This window comes from Argentina silus (assembly GCF_951799395.1).
Source record: "Argentina silus genome assembly, chromosome: 8".
NCBI lineage: Eukaryota > Metazoa > Chordata > Actinopteri > Argentiniformes > Argentinidae > Argentina > Argentina silus.
In genome coordinates this window covers 7,779,453-7,799,278 of record NC_139662.1, presented here as the reverse complement: position 1 = coordinate 7,799,278, position 19,826 = coordinate 7,779,453, and the positions used below count along the sequence as shown (strand labels likewise).

Here is a 19,826-nt window from a genome sequence, read left to right as displayed (position 1 = left end):
GAACAGGTAGTGCTACTTAGTACTGAAATTGAGGATTCAAGGTCTTTCCTGAGGACGAATTGTAAAGAGAAGGTGTATTGGATTTTGAAATATGGGAGCTGATTATTTAGTCTGAATGCATATGATCGTTTGTGGAGATCAAAACAGTACACAATGTCTAAGGGTGACCTACAGTGCCCTCCGTAAGTAATGGGACAATGAAGTATTTTTTCTTTATTTGACTCTACACTCCAAACATTTGGATTTGAAATCAAACAAGTATTGTGGGGTTAAAGTAGAGATTCTGAGATTTTATTTGATGGTATTTGTGTACATATTGGTTTCACCATTCAGAAACTACAATGCAATTTGTGCAGCACCAGTCCCATTACTTACGCAGGGCACTGTATGTACAACGGCTGGGTGTCTCATTGATTACGGTTTTACTGCAACACTCAACAGTGCACTCCAATGGTCTTGTTGATTAGAACTTAAAATCACTTTCTTAGTTATGCTTGTGATTGGCTTTCAGCCATTATCATGTGAATATTGATTTCTCTTCTCCACTTCCTCATGCTATAAGTCATATCTATCGACCTACTGACCAACTGATGAATCTTTTTGACTTGAGGAATGAACTTTATTTTTGCTTTATCAATTTTTTCACAGCAAATGCACACCACTTTCATATTGATGCTTCCAATGTCTTACTACTGTAGGCTATGTAATGACTTTATCTCACAAATGGACTCCTTGGGGTTTTACAACATCATTTTCCGATATTCACACTCAATACCTGACTCAAGCCAACTGTTATCTCACCCACTAGTGTGAAGTCAATCAAAGTACAGAACATTGCCTGGTGTCTCTACACAAATGCTCAGCTCAGATTTTGTCTGAATCTATCCATGAAAGATAAAGTCTTAAACGGATTAGAAATGCTAATGATTTTCTCCCTGGGTCTGAAACAGATTTTCACTGCAACCAAATGTTATCTGTTTGGTAGTTTCCTGTGTCCAATCAGAGAGCTGGAGGTAGCCTCCCTGGGGGACGTGCTCGAGTGGCTTAGCCCAGTATCAACATCTGCTCCTCCTATCAGACAATTAACCTGCCTGCTGACCAGGAGCCCCTATCTCTGTCACACAGCCTTTAGTGTTGCCAGGTCTTCCAACAGTCCTGCCAGTGCCAAGTCTCTCCAGCTCTCAGAGGTTCAGACACACAGCACAATGGGCAACAGGACTCGCTACAGAAATAACCCATCTAGGCTAAGACCTTTTTGCCACATGACCACATGATTTGATGAGTTTTCCCTGAATACCTCAGGTCAGGAAAAACCATGGGCTGTATCATGTCTCTTTTCAGTTTTTTCTTTCAACCACTGAAGCGCAATGCCCTTCCCCTCCTCTCACCCCCCTCCTCCTCCTCCTATGCCACCTACAACTGAGATCACTCCTTACCTGCCAAGCACAGACGGACTACCAGACCTTGACCTTGTACCACCCATGATCCTCCCTGCTAGATCCAACCCATCAGCCCATCAGCCTGTCCGACCAGTTGTCCTTCCCCTCTTGCCGCCTCCCCAACTGTCTCCCCTGCTTCCTGCCCTATACTGCCTGTTCTGTCCTGTCTCTAGCCCCCTGCTCTAAGAATAATCTAAAACACTGTGTAACAAATTACTTTGTAAAAAAGTGCTGTACAATTTGATTGGGTTCCATTTGAATTAAATTTTTGCTATCGGACATGCAGAAGCATTTTGCATTGTATTGTTTTTATACCAGTGTCGTTTTGCTGAAAGTACCCTGTAGAGTATATAATAACATTTTATCTATATAACGTTTCACAAGTGAAATTAACAGTCCATTAATCTCTATTACTATCCAATTACAAAGCAAATTCAACGTTTCTACAGTATGTACCCGCAAGGTAATACAATATTGATGATACTACATTATTATACAATTTACCGTACAGTGTTACTAGATATATCTATCGAAGTCAGTCAAATGTGCTTGTTTAGCTCCTACATTAATTTCCTAATGTCCATTATTGCCCCCGTTTTGAAGTATCTCCATACTTTGCCATCCTGGCACTTCCTGGCTCATAAAAAAACAAATTATGGGAGGACCATAACTTCTCCTCACTGACTCTCAGCCCTTCCCTGCTCTCCCCTGACTTATTCCGTGATCTATAATTCAGAGTTATGGGGCCTAACTGTATGTTCCTCATAAATATCACCCAGCATAAAAAAAAAACCTCTGTAACATAAAGTGCACATATGAGAGCAGTAGAATCCAACAGTTGTGAGCTGCGAGCCGCCAGTGGTCAGACAAACGAGGAGCTGGACGATTTACGACTTGGCGAAGGTGATGAAGTCATCGATTTTGCCCACCCATCGCTGTACCACTTTATGGCTGTTTCAATTTCCAAAGGTATCACTATAAACCTGGCAGGTCTCATTCCTGCGCTGTAAAAAAAGATTAAGCCCATTTTCCGCCTCAGTTGTTTTCATTGGCCGTGAGTTTAAATGGGTATGCTTTACCCATCACAGATAAAAGCTAGCTGTTGCACAGTGAAAGCTTTGCTTCCACAAAATGCTTTACAGCCCGAAAACCTAAGTTGTTCTTAATCATCATACGCTATAAATAATGACTACAAGTAACTGTCACACTTATAGATGTGATTCGCTGCAGAGAGTGGGCAGATGGTTTCTTATTGCCTTTGATTAGGTCTGAAAAAGAGGGTGGTTGAACATAATTGAAATCAAATGGCGATATGTTTTGCTTCACTGCGAGCAGGCGATTAACATATGTCTGATTGTTTACCACAGCCTCCCAGCTAAATGGAGGGTTAATGGAGTTTGGTTTAGAGACATAACAGCGACGCTAGCCCGTCCCTTAGGAAGGTACATCACAGGAGGGTAATGGAAATGACACAGTTTGAGGATGCATTAACTGAGCATAGTGGTCTGTGCTCAACTTGAAATGCTTTGAATCTTTCATTTTCTATTTCTCAATGATGTTGAGCTCATGGACTCTCTCGATCCTCTCACTGTCTCTTTGACTTAACCAGCAACATCAAGGGTTTTCGATAGAATAAGCTGAGTTTGAGGACACTTTGAGACCTATTTGACTTTTTTTTTTGGTCAAAATTTATTCACCAGCACCAGTCACAGTCAGCTCATGATTTTGATAGCTGCCATGAGCTTTTTGCTTTGCTTGACCTACATCCATTATGTCCTCCTCAGTCAAGGTCAGGCCAGAGGTCCTTGAGTGTTTAGAACCACATAACCTGGTATATACACTGCCCTGGCAGCCGCCTCAAACTGCTACCTCATCATTTTCTATGGCTGGGTCTGACCTTGATTTGATCTGACCTTCGGCCTTGACGATGAAATGAACGTCGAGTCAGCATAAGGTCACGATGTATAATTACCCTGGGTCTCTTGGACCGAGGCCTGACAACTAGGGGCCACAGAGGAGCTCAGGGGGCTGCAACAATATCATGTGTTATAATCAGCTGGAGGAATGGTGTAGCAGGGGTGTCTTTGAACTACTCTCCCGTAATTAGTAGCTTTGCCTAAGACCTGAAGACATGCATTAGTTCCTCAATCTGATGCCCTGGTTTTATCTTAGTGGGCTAACACACATGTCTTCCAAATGGGAGATCCAGGATTAGATTCCCTGTCAGTTTTCACCATGAAGGGGTAAAACTCCTGCATTATATAGCAGTCCTTTTTTTTTTTATCTTGATCCATAACATATTGATGAATCATTATTGATCAGTGAAAATGCAGAGGCAGCCCTGAAAATCCCTCATGTGTGGTGTAAGCTAAGGTGTATTTTTAAGGTGTATATTTCTTGACTGAGGCTTGTTCAATGGTTAGGGTTCTGTGGTTAGAGGATAGCAGAAAAGCAATGATCAATTATCGTCATTATTATAATGTTATTAACATTATCATATCATGTCATCAAAGCTCTACTGTATAATCCAACTGTAGTGTCTAAGTACATACTCTATGTCAGGTTAATAACAATGCATTTCACTTCCATTGCAACAATTCCCCAAAGGAATTCTGCTCACATAAACCATCCTACTGTGAGATGCAACCTGCATAATTGTTCTGCTATAAACACATGCTTTCCACCTCTATCTATATTCAATAAAATGAAAAATAGTGGGGGTGCGGACTGCCCTACTAAAAAAACAAAACTTAAAAAAAAGAACAACATGGAAGAAAAAACTGATATGTGATGAGGGTTCTGGCACAAAATGGCTACTGTATGTTGAATAGCACGACACTGGGTGTTGTAAGTTAGCTACCACAACACCATGCAGGCTTAGGCTGCCCTAAGTAGTAACTAAGTCAATGTGCTAAGGAAGATCTCTGAGGAACATCATGCTTTCCACCTCTCCTCACAACTTCTCACTGAACAAGTGCAATCATTGTCAGTGCAGCACATCTGGTAGTTTACAAGAGCAACATTATTCCCTCTCACAGACGGCCAGGGTATTGATTCGAGCCGCATCGCACCTGTCAAAAACGAGTACATTTTATGTTGCATTAAAAACCGACTGTGCCTGCAAGAGGCCCTTTGGAGAGCTCAGTGCTGACTATCTCCACACATCCCTCTGTCTCTCTAGCCTGCCCCGACCATGTGTTTTACCAGCTTTATGGCCCCATGGTGCATCACTATTCACACATTGTGCTGCCTCTCTGGGAGTTTTTACAGTCGACCCTTAGCGAGTGACATTTTAACAAGAAGTCATAAAACATGCCACATGAGAGAAAGAAAATACCAGATCGAATCCCCGGGTTTTCTCTCTCTTAGATGGAAAAAGGAAAAAGAGAGACCCCTGCGGTCATCCTAATCAACCACAATCATGTCACGGATGGATGGCTGTACACACGCGGCCTGCCAGGATTTGGCCACCAGGGTCCAAACTTGAAGGGAGGTGGGAGGTGGGAGGTGGAGGGTGGGAGGCGGGGGTGCAGCAGTCATCTGATAAGGCTGGATGGGATTTGTTCAGTCTTGCTGCTGGGAGTGGAGTGACTGGCATCCTGAGACCACACCACGGGAAGAGTTGAAGGGATGTGGGGGAGCCGAGGGTACCACGGGGGGTACTCACTCACTCATTAACTCCATCACTCCCTGTCACAGGGTTATAGATTTTTTCTATTCTTTGACATTGGATCAAGAATGATATATACTGTGAACACAATCCTTAGCTCAAAAGCTAAAAGACAAACCATGTTCATGGCAGTTTTCAGTTATGAATACCTTTGTAAACATACTACTGTAGGTATATCCTAATGTACAGTGAACTAGCCTACTGAATTACATACTAACTCCCCTTTAGGTACGCTACAGATGACACGAAACCAAAGGGCATCCTGTTTTGTCTCTCACATTAGCTTCAAAGCAGTGCTTCTTCATCAAAGTGACACGTTGGTACAGTACACTGAATGCTGATGTAACCCAGAACGAGCATGAGGGACTATAACAACCTGATGTAAGGTACAGCACCGTCCACACATACACACACCTTCCACCTGACTGAACATTTCCTGCTATGCAGCTTGACATTTCCCCTTGCCACTATCATACAGGAGCACTGATTTCACAGATAAATCATTTACATGGCTGAATACAAGAGACAAAAGTCAACATATTGGCAAATATCCTTGCCTGCGAAGGTTCACTCTGCAATCGTAGGCAGAGAGAGGTCTGAAAAGATGCAGGCAAAAAGTGTAGCAGCAGAAACCTACTTTTGTCAAATATTTAGTGCCGTCGGAAAGTATTCAGACCCCTTCACTTTTTCCACATTTTGTTGTGTCATAGACTCAATTTAAAATGGATTCAATTAAAATAATTTGCCATCAATCCACACACAATACCCCAGAATGACAAAGCAAAAACATCTTTTTAGAAATGTCAGTAAATGTATTAAAATTTAAATACAGAAATACCTCATGTACATACGTATTGAGACCCTTTGCTATGACACTCTTAAAATGAGCTAAAATGAAAAAATGTCATCAACAAATCACTCAATAAGTTGAATTGAGTCCATCTTAATGCAAGGATAATAGTTTATGTAATTTTGGGATTAATATCTTTGTTTTTATAGGGTCTCTGATTTGCATAGGAATCAGTTACACTCTGTGTGGATCAGCTTGTCATTACAAACTGAGCAAATGGAGAGGAACAAAACTGCTCAAGAATGCGACCCTGAGACCTTGGGGGACTTACAAAAATCTACAAAGTTGAATGGTGGAGTGGAAAAAGCACAGTCGATGGGACAACATCATCTCAGTCACAAAATTGGTCTATAACCAAGTGGCCAAAAAGAATCCCTTAATGGAAAATAATCTATCTCATATCCATAATTGTGTTTGCAACAATGAATTCAAGTGATACAGCAAAGAAAGTGACTGGAAATTGTTTTTACTACAAAGCATTAAGTTTGGTCCAAATCCAGCACATGCAATGCAGTTTCTGCACCATCTCTTGTGTAAAGAATAGTGGTAGCTGCATCAAGTTATGGGTATGTTTTCACTGGCAGGGACTGGGGAGTTAGTCAGGATCAAGAGAAAATTATGAAATTTGCTGAGTTGGTAGTGACATCCTAATCTACACAGTGTGTAATTGATTCCTATGCAAATCAGAGACCCTATAAAAACAAAGATATTAATTCCAAAATTACATACTTGCATTAAGATGGACTCAATTCAACTTATTGAGTGATTTGTTGATGGCATTTTTGCATTTTAGCTCATTTTAAGAGTGTCATAGCAAAGGGTCTCAATACGTATGTACATGAGGTATTTCTGTATTTAAATTTTAATACATTTACTGAAATTTCTGAAAAGATGTTTTTGCTTTGTCATTCTGGGGTATTGTGTGTGGATTGATGGCAAATTATTTTAATTGAATCCATTTTAAATTGAGTCTATAACACAACCAAATGTGGAAAAAGTGAAGGGGTCTGAATACTTTCCGAAGGCACTGTTCACAATGCATCATAAATGACATAGAAGACTACATAGAAGAGTATTCCAGTAACATTTATTGGAAACAGAAGCTTAGACTTATTTACACCGAGAGGAATGTGGTGATATAGAAACTAAAACATTGCCAACACATAAAGATTGTGGGATATCTTTGCTTAGAAGGATCAGAGAACTCGCCCCCACTTTGATGAGACAGATGCACACACACACACACACACACACACACACACACACACACACACACACACACACACGCGCGCGCACACACACAGACACACACACACACACACGCTCACACACAAAAAGTAATTATGCAACACACAATGATGATCAACAGACAAAAGCCAGAGGTGTGCCCCTTGCTACTGCTCTGTGAGACCAAAGCAGCATATACACAGACGTAGCAGGACTCGCTCTCCCTCTCATCCCCCAACAAACTGACAACCTGTTTCACATTCCAAAACCAGCAGTGAAAACAACCAAGGAAAATCAATCATCAAAAGGAGAAGCTCAAAGCATCAGATTTTCACAACTGATCCAATGTGCTGTGTACTCACCTGTGACTGGCTCTCTCACTTTGTTCTCCTGTTCCCCTGTTCCCTCACTCTCTCTCTTTCTCTCTCTCTTTCTCTCTCTCTTTCTCTCTCTTTCTCTCTCTCTCTCTCTCTCTCTCTCTCTCTTTCACTCACTCCCTCTCACTCTCACTCTCACTCTCACACACTCTCTCTCTCTCTCTCTCTCTCTCTCTCTGTCTTCTCGATCCTCACCCTCGCCGACTCCTAGACAGAATGAGCTTCCACTGCACTCAGAAACCTCATTTCTATGGCACTGCGAGCAAGCAAGCAAGCCAGTCAGCAGGATACTCTACTGCAAATATCTAGGGGCAGATCCCTCACTCAGCCTAGAGAACAGTCACAAATGCTTCGCAAATAGCCTCCCTGCAGTGTTAAAACTCCTCCAAGCCACTTAATTCCCTTTCACAAAGCAGTGTTGAGACCAGACAAGCGCTAGGGGACCAAAAAAAATTATTTTACAAAAAAAAGAAGCGCAACAAAAGGAAGATATGCATAAGTTTAGCGGCATGAATATTAATAAAGACATCTTCATGAATATCAAACATATTCTTTGAATAGATGCCCAGATAACAGATCCAACGGTTTGTTTTATTCTAAGATTGCATACGATTAGGCAAATGTGTGAAGAGATGAAAGGGAGTTTTTGATGGGGGAACACATACGCATACACACTGTTGCTTTGTTCCCTGTGTGACCAAAACATGTACATCCACACACACACACACACACACACACACACACACACACACACACTGATTCAGGAGGCATGATACAACATTGATTTCCTATGCTTGGGAGAAATTCTGCCTCAGTCTGCAGCTCTGACTGAGGGTCATGCGATATTGCAGCACAATCTCTAGAGAGAGGCGGGGGGGGGGGGGGGGGGGGGGCAATCCCTGTTCGGTCTAGATTAACATCACTTCATCCACAACTGCCTTCAGCCCAGCTGTGTTGTGCAGAGAGGGCAGACAGCTTGAAATCAATGAAATGCCGACAACAAATATAAAACAGTGAAGATTGATCATATATAAAGAACTGCAGATACATGCAATGATTTGGTTGTCAGCTGGCAAATGCTCAGCTGTGTGATCCTGAAAAGAAGGTTTAACTGAAGAAGGAACAGGTGACGGGAGCTTCCTTTCCTGCGACGGTGTGTGAAAATTACTCTGGCTGCTAACTGCTTGTATAATGCATCTCAGTGAAGTGAGTCTCCCTCAGGTACTGTTACAAGGTTTGGCCCCGAAACGAAACTATGTTTAATGTCAGTTATGGGGGTAGCCTTGTGCTTGTAAAGAGTACAGTATCTTCTGTGACGGCACTGACATACTGTATTACATGAACACGCTGAAGGGTGTTCACAGCTGTCCTCACGAGTGTCACAGCAGGAGATGAGAATCATCAACCAGACTGGGTCTATAGAATGCAGTACCCAACACACTGAATCAATGTGGAATCAATGTGGAATCAAACATGTTCAACTCTTCAACTCATCACCCCAGAAGAACAAATAGTGGATACAGCAGGTGCTACGTGTGCTACGTAGGTGTGTTTTACGTGGGTGTGTTTTCTGCTGTTATTAAGTATTTATGACAGGGAAGTTCAAAAGAAGAGGGACCTCGTGACAGCAGGCTGACAGCAGCTGGGCAGACACTTGACAGGGCCCTATTGAGGCGTTTGATGTGAACAATCAGAGTCCAAGCTGAATGATGCCTCAGTCCAGCAGTAGAATATTATAGGTTGTTCGACTAACATCAGTTTCAGCCTGGGGCTACGATCCAGGTAGCTATGACAACAAACTAAGAAATAATCCAAAAAGTGATATTTCTTAATGATTAAATAAATAAACGTTGGGGTTTTGTGTTTTGGCTTTGTGCCATTGGACGTTCTTTCGATTGAAAGCGTAACATAAATATGCTTTTTTTGTGTCAGTGTCAGTGATTTAATATGGTTCCTGTCTGTGAACATGAAGGAAGTTATGCCCTAAATACATACCAGAGAGATGCCGAAGGTACTTCTCAGGGTCAGGCCTCACCAGGGAAATTGCTCTGCACCATTCATCTTTCTAATAAACCATACATCAACAGCCTCCTATCACATAGGCATAAACAGCACATCAGATTGGCCCCTGCTACAGTATCTGGAACCCCAGCAAAGGAATAGAGAGTTCAAAGGGAAAGAAACTCTTGAGGGTTGAGTTGCGTGTCCTTCAGGAACGAGGGCTCTGAGAATACGAATCAGTATCGAAATTCACACTGCCTTAGGGGAGATTTAATACAGTCCCTGGAAATCCTTCCTTGACAAAGCCAAGCCTGGACCAGTGTGTTAGAACCTCTAACTTGTCAGAAGAGAGAAGAAGGCTAGAGGATACTTAAGTAGGAATAGACAAGAGAGGGCTGAGGCACTGCAGCGATTACAGGGAGAAGGGCACGATAACAGCAAGTTCGTATAGAAGGGAGGATCCTCTCAGAGGATTTACAGCAACAATAAGGCTGTTGTTTATCTCTAAAACTGTAAAACCATTATACTGTATCTCATGACGCACTTCAGCCTGCATCATGGCACGTTCTGGAAGCAGGCAAAGCTGTATTTATTGTTGCTCACAGGTGAAGGAAAGCTGTGATATGAATCGCGTGCAAGCTTAAAAACCAGTGAAGTGTGTGCGATAGATTTTATGCATCTAAGTAGAATTCCTGTGATTCTATGTGACACGGTGACTAGCATGGTGCTGCAGTCTCTGACAGTTACCTTACTCATCTCCTTTCCAGGGGTCTATTTAGAGGAGACACGGAAAGACAAATGGGAGGGGGTCTTTTCGTCTTGCTTTTTCATTTTTATGAGTCCCAGTTGTCAGAACCATTCGGTTCAAAATATAGACAATATTGTTTTATTGTATGGTGGAGTAGTTATCCTGATATGACTGAACACACACAATATGTAATGGATAATATCATTATGATGCTTAAAAATAGCCATGCCTTGAAATAGCTCTAATATAATAACCTATTAGAAAAAAACTGATTACAAAATTCTCATCATCTTCATCATGCGGGTACAGTAAATTGTGGTGTGTGAAGCGGTGGGAACATCAGTATGCGGGTAAGGGGCTATCAGGTGCAAGATATTACAGGATTTCTTCATCTGGCTCTGTGTGCAAAGTTCTATCTTTTCCCTGCTCCCCCAGGTGACCCCTCCTCTCTGTCCATAATGCAGGGCAGCTCTCCAACACCGACCCACTCACACCAGCCCAGGCCTCCCCTGCAGGATGCATTTACACTATTTTTGTCTGTTGTTTTTTTTTAGTCCCTGTTGTATTGATGGTAGTCATTTGTATGCAGCGGGCCTACATTTGGATAGAAGAGTGCACATGAAAAAGAATTCAATCAGTAAAGCCATTATAAGGGAAAAATTCACTGAAAAAGTGCTTGATCCCCTCCATCCAAAGTGCTCTTCCCAGTAATCAATGGTGTTGTTTTGGGGCAAATTTAATTTGAAGGTTAAACTATGTAAACAAACCAGACTGGCAAACAAACCACAAGTGAAAACATTGTTGAACTATCCTCAGTCAGAGCATTCTCAGAACATTCAAATCCAGGAAAGAGCCTAAACCCAAACCTCGATACCACAAACATTACACAAACCAAATGAATCAATTGATTAAAGTTATTCATTCTTCTCTACATTCTAACCTGAGGTGCTTTCGAGCATCATCAGGTGGGTATTCCGACCTGAATTAAGTTAACTCGTTCACATGATGCACTGAAAGGCACAAGATATGAACACCTAGAACTCCATTGAAGTAATGCAGGAAGACCCAGTGCCAGATTCTCATTGCAACCAATATCACCACCGCTCATAAACCCTAATATGATCTTATTCTATGATGAAAAAGACATTTGTCATTTGATATTTTATGTTCCATTCCTTGATTTTAGTCTCAAATTCAGGATAGAGTTGACCTAACCTGCTCCCTTGCAGGTTAGCTCTGAAGGATTTGTTTCCATAGTTTCTGATCCAGTTTTTCCTTGAGCGCTCTGTTTGGAACAGAAATATAAGAGTTGATTCAAGACGAAAGTTAGCTCGCTTCCGCATAAATCCCATTTTTTTTGGAATACCACCCTGTTCTCCTTGTGTTAGCCTGTTAGTTAGTGACAGTATGGGAGCTACAGAGTAAGATGTAGATGTTAACAGACCACAGCATCTCTGTCATGCCACAGACATGCACAGTCCCTCTCCTGTACTTCATTACACGCACCAGTAAAAATTACCTCTTGAAAAAGCCAATCATAGACCAGGGGATGAATTTCCATTTGTAATATTTTATAGAAAGACATTTCCAAAAACCAACCCGGGGTCATTACTGACACCTCGTAAAATTGGTTTTTGTTATGTCACCATCTATCATCTATTAGCTGCTTAAAATGTAAACAAAAATGTGTTTATGTTGTGTTTTATCCTTGCCAATATCCAAACAGCATTACAAAAAACAGCAGGGTGATGCTTTTTCAACGCATTTACAAATATTTGGGACTGTAGTAGACGCATACTTGTTTACAGTGTGTAGCTATTACCTTTACTTTATGTGGCCTAATGTATATTATATATATATTTTATATATCTCTTCATCATGTTGATAAATGGACCTAGCCCAAGAGGCTGGATGTTGTGATGACAAACACTGATTCCCCTCACAGACATTCTATGACGATAATCATCTGTGTTTGAGTTATAGAACATTTCCCAAGGACCCTTAATATTCAGTATGCTGGTGTAATCTCTCCGGGCCTACCTCAATATTGTATTGTATAGGTGGAGCATAAGAGAAAAATGCCTCAGGGAGATATATGGTTGTTTATTTCCCATGTTTCACAATGTCCCGTGGAGCGATTTCTAGCTGCTGGACAAGTTGTAAGGTCATTCCATCAATTCCTGTCAGCTTAGGTAATATCACTCCAGACACCGGCTGGTTTGCAGAGGGCTCTAATGCAGTCCAATCAAAGGATGAAATGTCGCAACAAACCTCAAATTGCCCTCTTCCTTTAGTCTGTGTGCAAGTGAGACAAAAAATGTAATTCTGTCATTAGTTTTAATGAAACATCATCATCAAAAGCCTTTGCTTAGACACAAAGAAAAACAAACACAAACACAAACACAGACACAGATACAGACAGGCAGACACCCCCCCCCCCACACACCCCTACACACCCACCCACTCACACACACACACACACACACACACACACACACACACACACACACACACACACACACACACACACACACACACACACACACACACACACACACACACACACACACACACACACACACATCCTGTGCCTTCCAGTCTTATGTCATGAGGTCTTTATTCAATTTCCATTTGTTTCCGTCTCCTCGATTGTTTTGGGAAGATTTCCTCAGGGGACGGTTAATGGTACTATCAGTGAAAACACAGAAAAACACACCAGGAAAGATTTTAGGAAATTGGAATGATTAAGTCTATGTTGATGGGGCCAGCGGCGCCTGATGTACTGTACAAGGTGCAACTCAGTTTCTGTTAACTCAGTCCTACACAGGGGGCTGAACATGACTTCTAAGATTATTTTTGAGTACAGGTGATAGCAAAGCCTCTGGTAATACTGAATACATTAGGCCAGTTCATGTCACTTTATTCATAAAATGTATATCTACTTCAAAAGGCACAGTGCTATTAGACCACAGTACATTGCATCATGCTTCTGAATGAAAAACAAATGCAAGATTAATCCGCAGATTATTTTGACTAAATATAATGTTGGATAACAACAGTATAGGTTATATGTATAACACTGAACTTTATTCTCAGGCATTCCAGCACTGTAATACCCTTTGGTTTCTCCTGAGAAGCTGTGGTATTTGTAACTAATTTGGTCTTTTCATGCATGTAACATATTCATCCAATTAGCGAGTAAGGTGTTGACAATGTTAACCTCCACTTCATTATTCTGTCAAACATAGTGAGCCTCCTCGCAAGATAACAATATCACTTCACCCACAGGCCACAGATATACAGTATAACACCACACACTTTACTGTTAGCAAGTAAAGATACAGTATGCTGGAGTACCTAAGACTTTAATAACACCCAATTGGATGGATGCGACATTATAGGGGAGACCAAGCATGTCTAGTATAACATATCAATGTGGTTGATGGACTGTACAGGGCCCATGTCTGGTTGAAAGTGTTTCTACATCATCAACCCAGTGAGCATTGCAGAGTTTCACTTCACTCCCAGAGGCTTACGGCTTTCAGCATGACAGACTGTGTACAGCACAGCCTTGATGGGGGAGACAGCCAGGAGGAGCAGAATCAACAATCACAACGTCAGAGACGTGGGTGTTGTTGGCTAATCTACGTTATCAGCTCTGGAGAAATTAAAGGGCTTAGTTAAAGCACTGATGGGAGCAGTAAATGAGAAAAAAGAGAGAAAATGCATACTGTTACGTATAACTGTGTTCTATAATTCTACTAGTATACTAGAAGTGTAACATCTACTGTATGTTGCTGAATTTGAAATCGGCCAGGAGGAGTAACCTTAAGGTCTTTGTATGCTTTGTTGCATCTCTCTCAGTCATGTAAGGCATACACCTCTGACTCTTAAGTCAATGAGCCAATGCATCCAATTCTCTTCTGAATTGCCCACTGGAGGGCTTGCCCAGCGGAGGGCTTGCCCAGCGGAGGGCTTGCCCAAGCGGAGGGCTTGCCCAGCGGAGGGCTTGCCCAGCACGCTGCCCCACATAAGGGCGCAGCAGGTATCTGCATTATTCATTCCTAACCCCCTTTGTCATTCATGAACCCAATCCACTGTGAGGATATAACCAAGTGTATCTTTGCTACCTCTAGAGCCCCGTACTGTAAAACTGTGATATAATAGTAAGATAGCATTGCTGTAGCCTTCAAGGCGCTACTGTGGTCAAGATACAGGCTTTTATTTATTCATGAGGGTGGCATTGGCATTCATAATAGCACCACCGTGGTGGGAAATAACCGGGTCCTGCTCAACTGAAGAGAAGATAACGCTCTGGCAATCAGCGCCATCAGGGACATCCCAAGAGCTATTGATCTTCAAAATTAAATTCTAAAAAAAATAGAACAGAGAGAGGGAGAGAAAAGAATAAGGATTCCCAGAGCATTTGAATGCTGCTTACTGTCTCTCTATAGAAGGAGTAATTGGTATTCCGGCTGCTTCTGACTTTTGTCTTTCTTGCATTTTAATGGAAAATGCGTTCCACGTGGATAGCCATTATTTACACCAACTACTCACCCGACTCTGTGACCCTAGATTAAGAGAAGACATCCCTTTGAACTGAGCCTATGGCTTTCTCCAGCATTCCCAGGCAGGATAACCTTAGTCCTCTGCGTGAGGTGGAGTCTAAAGCAGAGATTAAAGGTAGATGAGTTGGAATGCTTATATTAGTGTGCATGCAATAACCTCATAGCTTTAAAGTTAAGGTGATTTCTTCCGAGACCTATCTTGAACCCAATCAAAACTTTCTTTCCTGTCGTAAGAAGACTAATAATACAAAGACTCAATAATGTGACTCAATCCTGTGGGTCCTGATGAGTGGTTTTCAGTCATTTTTAGACTATAGGTACACAGACTTCCACCCCTATGTAATCTCTCACAGCACAATTGGCTGCATTCCAATGTTTGCTTGTGAAATGTTGTCTATAAAATGCAGACTCTGTGTGTGTGTGTGTGTGCGTATGAATTATTGAAAGGTTCAGTGGTTCTGCTGGGGTTCTAATCTCAACAGTCTACTTAATTTGATGTTCTTGTTTGTGTTGTCTTGGTATTTTACCTGCAATGCGTCATCCCATCCTGATAATACCAGGGACAGAGCGGTGACTAGTGAGACTATCGAGAGAGCAGTAAATAAATGATCGGATGATGCTAATGTCCTCAGCTAGCGAGAGCTCTTGCCTAATAAACCTCAAGATGAGATGGGTATGTGTATGAAATATGACGGGATCAAGATAAACCTCACCATTCACCTGAAGCTCCGACCAGTAATAAAATCTGCACCTGTAATGAGTGCATACAGTATGTTTGTGTGTGTGTGCGCGTGCGTGCGTGCGTGCGTGCGTGTTTGTTTGTTCCTCCACAAGTGAATTGGGAACATCTTGGTAAGGTCTTATTGACAGATGCCACAGTGCATGAGCTTGAGGGACATGTCTCATTTCTGGCCTGAGTCATTTCTCTTGAGTAAATGTCAATGTATCTCAGGCAGTTGGTGAGTGGGGAATGTGATCCAGAGTGCTGCCGCCCGTCTGGTGTTCAATCTCCCCAAATTCTCTCATGTCACCCCCCTCCTTCGCACCCTTCACTGGCTCCCGGTAGCAGCCCGCATCAGATTCAAGACCCTGGTGCTCGCCTACCGGGCAGCAAAGGGAACAGCCCCTCCGTACTTGCAAGCAATGGTCAGCCCCCAAACCCCTGCCATATCACTCCACTCTTCCACCTCGGCTATATATATATATATTGGCAATCACAATGCTAGATGAAAGTATATATACTTTCTATATATATATATATATATATATATATATATAGAAAGTATATATACTTTCATCTAGCATTGTGATTGCCAATAGGCCGTGGTCCTAGCATAGATTACTTTTTCTTATGATGACTGATGGATAGATGACTCACTCACTTAGACAAAAGTCGCTTTGGATAAAGGCGTCTGCTAAATGCCATGAATGTAAATATAAATGTAATCCCAGCAGTGTTTGTTATGGTGGGTGGATCATTGTCTACTTTCTCATAAGCAGCAGGTTAAATAGAATACAAATTACCACCAAATTATCCAATCCCTGCAATAGATACAGCAGGCCAATATCCTTCAAGACAACGTGCCGGAAGGAACGTAGCAAGATTTGTAATCATTTCACATTTTCTCATAACAGGTTTTGGATAAGTGAGGATTTAAGAGCTTGTACCAGAAGGGTGCTCTCTGGGAAATGTCCTTCTTGTGTAGTACATCAGCCACTACTACTGCTCTGTGTCTGTCTGACAGTTGGAGATACAGCAGTGTTGTTTGTTCCTTCCTATGCCCAAAGTGCTCTGGCTTTGTCACAAAGAACAAAATAACTTCAATCAACTACTGAACAAAAACACTTCATATTCTCCTATCTCCCTAAAAGCAGCACTAAAAGGTAAACAGAACACACAATACGCTTACAAAATACGTCTACTAGGAGGAAGGATAAAAGTAATTACACTTGATTTACTTGAATTACTGTATCCCATTTGCCATCTCAATGCAGATATTCACAATCTTCATGTCACAACAATTTTCAAACCATAAGGTCCACAAAAGGTTCTGGTAAGATTTTTCAAAGGAAAGAATACTTTCATAGAAAGTGGATGTCTTGTATAATTCCAGCAAAACCTCTCTCAAAGTATACCATTGAATGTGTATAGTGTGGCATTGTATCGATCAACATCGAATATGTATGTACAATAAATCGAATCCATCAACAGTTCCACATTGTGGAGCAGCAGCTGGACATTTCCCTCTAGTGATTGAAAGAGACTATCTGATAGATGTCCAGTACTTTACATGTCCCCCCTCGACAGCTCTTCCACCCACAATAAGAAATAGATTCATGTTTAGCCTTCATGTGGCAAAAATGATTCACAGTGATGTAGAGTAGATAACATGCAGTGGCATTTAATGCCCCCACAGCTTAGCCACAGACGCCGGTGGCGCCGTGAAGTGCGTTCGATTCCTTCACTGAGGATAATGTGAGGTGACACGGGATTTGGTCAGAAATGGTGTGACATGTGCCCTCTGAACAGGGATCCATCCTAGCAGAAACAGCCCTGAATGACGTTTCTTTATACCTGCCGACAGTATACATTCTCTGGCTCTTCAATCATCGTGTCATAGCTGAAAACATTCTACAGATGTACAATTCCACGGATGTACAAACCTCAACCACAAAAATATTCTCCATCCAAAATGTTTGTTCAGTTCCTACTGTCTTTCGTACACTTTAACCAACTCTCTTGTGTGTTATGAATACGAAAAGTAGATCTGTCGAAGATATTAATGCTACTGTACATCGGTATAAAAAATAAATCATTCTGTAAAGTGCTGTCTCTGAAGAGATTGAAATGTGTGTGTAGGTGTGTTATCATAAAAACATATTTGGACATTATGCTAAATGTAAGAGCATAATTTTCCCATGTCTGCCGAAACTCATTTGGATATCCAGTTCTGTTACGCACATTTGACTAAACTACAGTCTTCTGTAGGATGAGCATTCTTTTTATGAACAAGAGGCCCTCACTTCAGAGAATAAATGTCAGTCGGAAACAAATCAACATTTATTCTCCTAATGTGGTCAAAGGTTGTGATGAGCCCTTCATTATTCACAGAGAGGCATTAAAAAACATTTAAGGGACATTTGCAGCCCGGCATTTGAAAACTTTATTTGGTCGTGAAGTCATTGAAGTCTACTAGCACTGGGTAGCTCTATTCCTTGCCAAAGACCTTGCCTTCAACTCCCATAAGTCCTTTCATTAGGGCTTTCCATCCATGCCTCACCATATTCATTTCAGTTAAAGGGAGTTGTGTTAGCCCCATATGTTCTAGTGCTAATGGTAAGACTGAGTGATCAGGACAGCATCAGCTGACATTACTCAGCTAACGGTTAATTTGGAACTACTGCAGGAGCTCTACACTGTCAAGACGGACTGAGAAATCAGCCTGAGTTTGTTTTATATACCTATTGCACTCTGCCCTGGGGTGGTAGAAACCCATTAGAGTTGTGTCCCTGGCTCTGAGAGACTCGTCTGACTAACCAAGCAACCATATGTGGAAATAAAAAAGGAAAAGGAAAATAAGTCACAAATCTCTGTAGATTATGAGAGTGAATGCGAGTAATATGCTTGTTTAGTTTTGATCAAACAATACATTCAATCTGGCTCATTTGATCTAGATATTCAATTCATGTCCAAATAAATCCAACTCAAAATACTGCATGGAATTTATTCAAATCTCCCCACACCACACTGACTCTTAGTGTCCAAATACTGCACTTCTACTCTACACTATTGTTGTTACTGCAAGACAGACACATTTACCACGTGTATGTACTTTCAAAATATACTGTATATTGTACTTTTATTTTTGTATATATTGTACAAGCAGTGACATAGAACACCATTGCACCATTGCAGAACTGGAATAAAGCTATTTCAACAGAACATGGGTCGATTCACCTAACCTGGTTCTTTGTGGTCCGAGTTCTGGTTGGTCAGCAAGAAGAGGAAATCCTGGCAGGTCTCCTGATCCAATTCCGGACTGTTCTTTAGACAAAGGTCAACAACGAGGGTCACGGCTTTCTGACAGAACATGTCATACTCCACTCCGTCAGGACTCATGCTCCCAGCTGCATCCTCTGTCGCGTGTGCTCATCCAAGGAGACTAACGCACCCACACAAACAGCAGCCCAGCATAGAGGAGATAAATGCAACTTGTCTCCGTCCGCTGATCCTTGTTGTTCTTGCTCTACTGTCTCTCAAGTGTGTGTGTGCGTGTGGATTTGTGTGTTAGTCTAAATGTGGATTTGTGTCTGATAGGCCAAGATTGTGTGTGTATGTTTTTGTGTGTGTGTGTGTGTTTGTGTGTGTGTGTGTGTGTGTGTGTGTGTGTGTGTGTGTGTGTGTGTGTGTGTGTGTGTGTGTGTGTGTGCATGCATATGTGCGTGCACGTGTGTGTGTGTGTGTGTGTGTGTGTGTGTGTGTGTGTGTGTGTGTGTGTGTGTGTGTGTGTGTGTGTAGATCAGTATAAAGAGTGTGTAGGCTAGGCTTAAATAATCACTTCTGCCCCCAGGTTTTCCAAGGACGGAATTATTGCATCACATGTATTTCTGGAGCTCAGCAAATGAAATGCAACAGATGAGTTCACTCGGCAACACTGAATAAGACAACACAGTGAACATGAGCCTTCCCTCTCTCCCTCCCTGACTCCCCCATCCCCCTGACTCACCCATCCCCCTGGCTCCCCCATCCCGAGCCATGCTCCCCCCTCCCTCCCTGCCTCCCTCCGTCCCTCCGTGACTCCCCAGTTCCCCTGGCTCCCCCATCCCCAGCCATGCATCCCACCCCCTCACCGTCGCCACTCCGTCTGTGTGCTGATGAAAAGCCTCTCATTAGGACCACTGGGCTTGTTTTTCTCAGGTCGGCTGACTGATCCCTCTGCTCCGAC

General features: G+C 42.1%; 1 protein-coding gene across 1 annotated transcript in view; it reads right to left on the bottom strand.

The window, feature by feature from the left end:
- Positions 1 to 19,012, bottom strand: part of syt6a (synaptotagmin VIa) — a gene marked incomplete at its 3' end in the record, with an annotated part of 31,573 nt that extends 12,561 nt beyond the window's left edge. Inside the window, exon 1 of the mRNA XM_083675667.1 lies at positions 18,844 to 19,012. Within this exon, the coding sequence (XP_083531793.1) occupies positions 18,844 to 19,000 (157 nt within the window). The 5' untranslated portion in view covers positions 19,001 to 19,012. The remainder of the gene's footprint in view (positions 1 to 18,843) is intronic.
- Between the last annotated feature and the right edge of the window lie 814 nt (positions 19,013 to 19,826).